Consider the following 4647-nt stretch of genomic DNA (forward strand, 5'->3'; position numbering starts at 1 on the left):
GGGGGGGTCACAGCTGGTCGGGGGGTCACAGCTGGGCGGGGGGGTCACAGTTGGTCGGGGGGGTCACAGCTGGTTTGGGGGGGTCAAACCAAAATCAACCTGCTCATTGTCAGAATAGCCAAACTAAAAAGGTCACATTTACAGCTGACAGCTTTTTATCTGATTGATCACAGGTTAGCTGTCAGTCTTGACATGACTGGAAAACTGTTTTGTCAAATGTATGTAGCTGGAACAGAAGGCCAGTTCTCAGCAGCCACCTGTTTTGATTTGTGATTCATATCTATATTTTATTGTGTTTTTAAATGATTTCCCACAGGTTCCTTCTCCTTCTCCGTGCTGTCAGGAAAAGTCATGTTCAGAGACGTCTACTTCATTAACCAGGACATGTCCATCAGGTAACCCAGTTAACCCAGTTAACCCAGTTAACCCAGTTAACCCAGTAGCTCTGCTGTGGTCTGTCCCTCTGACAAACACTTCACTAAATGTTCTCCCCGTCCAGGATACAGGACGGTTTCCTTATCTTTCGTTGGTGGAAAAAGTACAACCCAAAACAGAAGCAGCATGGTGAGGAGAGCAGATGATGATGATGATGATGATGATGATGATGATGATGATGATGATGATGATGGTGATGATGATGAAGGTTACTCAGAGATCTGCTCTCCTGTCTTTTCTCAGACCGTTACTCAGGGATCTGCTCTCCTGTCTTTTCTCAGACCCCAAGGCCGAGACCAGGCTGTATGTGACAGTTAACGGCTTTGAGCTCCACGTCTACAACCGCACCGCCCTCTACTCCCACCTGCAGGAGACGTTTGGACTTGAACCAACACTAATAACACCCAGGAGTGATGAGGAAAGTGGACAAGGAGACAGGACCAAGAGGCTGGAAAGGTAACGACGGCCTCAGCAGCGGTGGTGTACTTAACCCTGCTGGTGGTGAGCTGAATGACAACTGTTGACCAATCAAATGGTTCCGTTGATCCACTGTGTGCTCGGATCTCAGGATTATAATCTGAAACCACCTCAGACTCTGACCAGGTGTTTGTGATCAGACTGAAATCCTCTGCTCCATGTGCAGTGTCAACATCAAGGCCGAAGGTCAAGACCCCACGTCCTCCTGGCGCTCCCTCATCCCTGTCATCAAAGTCAACATCAGCACAGTGAGTCCCTCCTCCCACTAATGATCTGGACTTCACTGGACTTCACTGGACTTCACTGGACTTCACTGGAAGAACAGTCCAGGACTGAAGCCTGATCAATGACTTAGTTCATTGTTCATCAGTTCATTGATCAGTTTCCTTTCATGTCCTGCTTCTCTTCTCTCAGGGTCGTTTGGCTTTTGGGAACCACCACCTCCCACAAACGCTGTGTGTCAACTTTGAGGACGCCTTCCTGACGTACGCCACCAAACCTCCGTCCAGCCACCTGGACCAGTTCATGCACATTGTCAAAGGGTCACTGGAAAACGTCAGAGTCATGTTGGTCCCTAGTCCACGCTACCTGGGACTGCAGAACGATGAGTATGTCCACACTGTAAACCATGGGGGGACGGGGGGGGGAGCCCTCACGGTAAACCATGGAGGGACGGGGGGGGGTCCACACCAGTCCTCACTGTAAACCATAGGGGGACGGGGGGGTCCACACCAGTCCTCACTGTAAACCATGGGGGTCATAAAGATTCCAACACCTGCCAGAAGAGGGCACTCCTGGGACCAGTTGTTTGAAAGCCTCATGTTTTGTCTCCAGACCCCCCCGACTGATGGGAGAGGGCTTTGTGGTCCTGCAGTCCAATGATGTGGACATCTATTACTACCAGGATGAACCAGGTACACACACACACACACACACACACACACACACACACACACACACACACACTGTCCTGAATTAAAATAGAAAAAACAACAACTTTTCTTCAGAAACTCTGACTCTGTCTGTGCTGTGTACTGTGATACCACTGGTATTTGGTGTATTCCTGTGTACTTGTCCAGGTCTGGTCCCTGTGGAGCAGGACAGTGTGGGGGGGGCTGAGACGTGCACTGAGGAGGACCAACTGCAGGACCTGCCCCCATGTTGGGGCCTGGATATCGTCTGTGGGAAAGGAACGGACTTCAACTACGGACCGTGGGCCGATCGACAGAGGTGGGTGTGACCACCGACCAATCAGAAGACAGGGTTAGAAACCACGACCTCTGTCTGTGGAGGTACATGGTACACGCTGCACCATGTAGTAAAATATAGACAGTACGTGGAATTTGTGGTACACTAAGGTGTTTCAGAGTTTTATCTTAGACTCCTTCAGTACACAGAAGTACACAGTAGGACACAGAAGTACACAGTAGTACACAGTAGGACACAGTAGGACACAGAAGGACACAGAAGTACACAGTAGGACACAGAAGTACACAGAAGTACACAGTAGGACACAGAAGTACACAGTAGTACACAGAAGTACACAGAAGTACACAGAAGTACACAGAAGTACACAGTAGTACACAGAAGTACACAGTAGGACACAGAAGGACACAGTAGGACACAGTAGGACACAGAAGGACACAGTAGGACACAGTAGGACACAGTAGTACACAGTGGGACACAGAAGTACACAGTAGGACACAGAAGGACACAGTAGTACACAGTAGGACACAGAAGGACACAGTAGTACACAGTAGGACACAGAAGGACACAGTAGTACACAGTAGGACACAGAAGGACACAGTAGGACACAGTAGGACACAGTAGGACACAGTAGGACAGAGAAGTACACAGTAGGACACAGTAGGACAGAGAAGTACACAGTAGGACACAGTAGGACAGAGAAGTACACAGTAGGACACAGTAGGACAGAGAAGTACACAGTAGGACACAGTAGGACAGAGAAGTACACAGTAGGACACAGTAGGACAGAGAAGTACACAGTAGGACACAGTAGGACACAGAAGTACACAGAAGTAGACAGTAGTACACAGAAGTACAAAGAAGTACACAGTAGGACACAGTAGTACACAGTGGGACACAGAAGTACACAGTGGGACACAGAAGTACACAGTGGGACACAGAAGTACACAGTAGGACACAGTAGGACACAGAAGTACACAGAAGTAGACAGTAGTACACAGAAGTACAAAGAAGTACACAGTAGGACACAGTAGTACACAGTAGGACACAGAAGGACACAGTAGTACACAGTAGGACACAGTAGTACACAGAAGTACACAGAAGTACACAGTAGGACACAGTAGTACACAGAAGTACACAGTGGGACACAGTAGGACACAGTAGTACACAGAAGTACACAGTAGGACACAGAAGGACACAGTAGTACACAGTAGGACACAGTAGTACACAGTAGTACACAGAAGTACACAGTGGGACACAGTAGGACACAGTAGTACACAGTGGGACACAGAAGTACACAGTAGGACACAGTAGGACACAGTAGGACAGAGAAGTACACAGTAGGACACAGTAGGACACAGAAGTACACAGTAGGAGACAGTAGGACACAGTAGGACACAGTAGTACACAGTGGGACACAGAAGTACACAGTAGGACACAGTAGGACACAGAAGTACACAGTAGTACACAGAAGTACACAGAAGTACACAGTAGTACACAGTAGGACACAGAAGTACACAGAAGTAGACAGTAGTACACAGAAGTACAAAGAAGTACACAGTAGGACACAGTAGTACACAGTAGTACACAGTAGTACACAGTAGTACACAGAAGTACACAGAAGTACACAGTAGTACACAGAAGTACACAGTGGGACACAGTAGGACACAGTAGTACACAGTAGTACACAGTAGTACACAGAAGTACACAGTGGGACACAGTAGGACACAGTAGTACACAGAAGTACACAGTAGGACACAGAAGGACACAGAAGGACACAGTAGTACACAGTAGGACACAGTAGGACACAGAAGGACACAGAAGTACACAGTAGGACACAGTAGTACACAGAAGTACACAGAAGTACACAGTAGTACACAGTAGGACACAGTAGTACACAGAAGTACACAGTGGGACACAGTAGGACACAGTAGTACACAGAAGTACACAGAAGTACACAGTAGGACACAGTAGTACACAGAAGTACACAGAAGTACACAGAAGTACACAGTAGGACACAGTAGGACAGAGAAGTACACAGTAGGACACAGTAGGACACAGTAGGACAGAGAAGTACACAGTAGGACACAGTAGGACACAGTAGTACACAGAAGTACACAGAAGTACACAGTAGTACACAGTAGGACACAGAAGGACACAGTAGGACACAGTAGGACACAGTAGGACAATAGTAAGTTGGAAGTATTATCCAGTACTTGTAGTAGTAGCAGCTGTAGAGCTGAATACTGACCTTGTTCTCCTGACGTTCCATCAACCCTGGTTCCTGGTCCTGTTCTCCTGTTCTCAGGGACTGTCTGTGGAAGTTCTTCATTCCAGCTGACTACCAGCCCATGACAGTGACCCAGGTCTCTCAGCCCGGGTCACCCAGACAGATCCAGGCCTTCGAGCTCCGGATGAACATCATCGCTGACGCCACCATCGACCTGCTCTTCACCAAAAACAGAGTCAGTTCTTCAGCTGCTCATAACCCTCTGTCTCCACCCTCTGTCTCCACCCTCTGTCTCCACC

General features: G+C 48.2%; 1 protein-coding gene across 1 annotated transcript in view; it reads left to right on the top strand.

Annotated features, from left to right (window-relative positions):
* Nucleotides 1-4647, top strand: part of kiaa1109 (KIAA1109 ortholog) — a 70076-nt gene that overhangs the window by 2698 nt on the left and 62731 nt on the right. Inside the window, 8 exon segments of the mRNA XM_025059126.1 lie at nt 317-395; nt 500-564; nt 717-891; nt 1079-1160; nt 1327-1520; nt 1747-1826; nt 1992-2142; nt 4427-4583. Of these exon segments, the coding sequence (XP_024914894.1) occupies nt 317-395; nt 500-564; nt 717-891; nt 1079-1160; nt 1327-1520; nt 1747-1826; nt 1992-2142; nt 4427-4583 (983 nt within the window).

This window comes from Cynoglossus semilaevis, chromosome 1, assembly GCF_000523025.1.
Source record: "Cynoglossus semilaevis isolate Cse_v1.0 chromosome 1, Cse_v1.0, whole genome shotgun sequence".
Taxonomy (NCBI): domain Eukaryota; kingdom Metazoa; phylum Chordata; class Actinopteri; order Pleuronectiformes; family Cynoglossidae; genus Cynoglossus; species Cynoglossus semilaevis.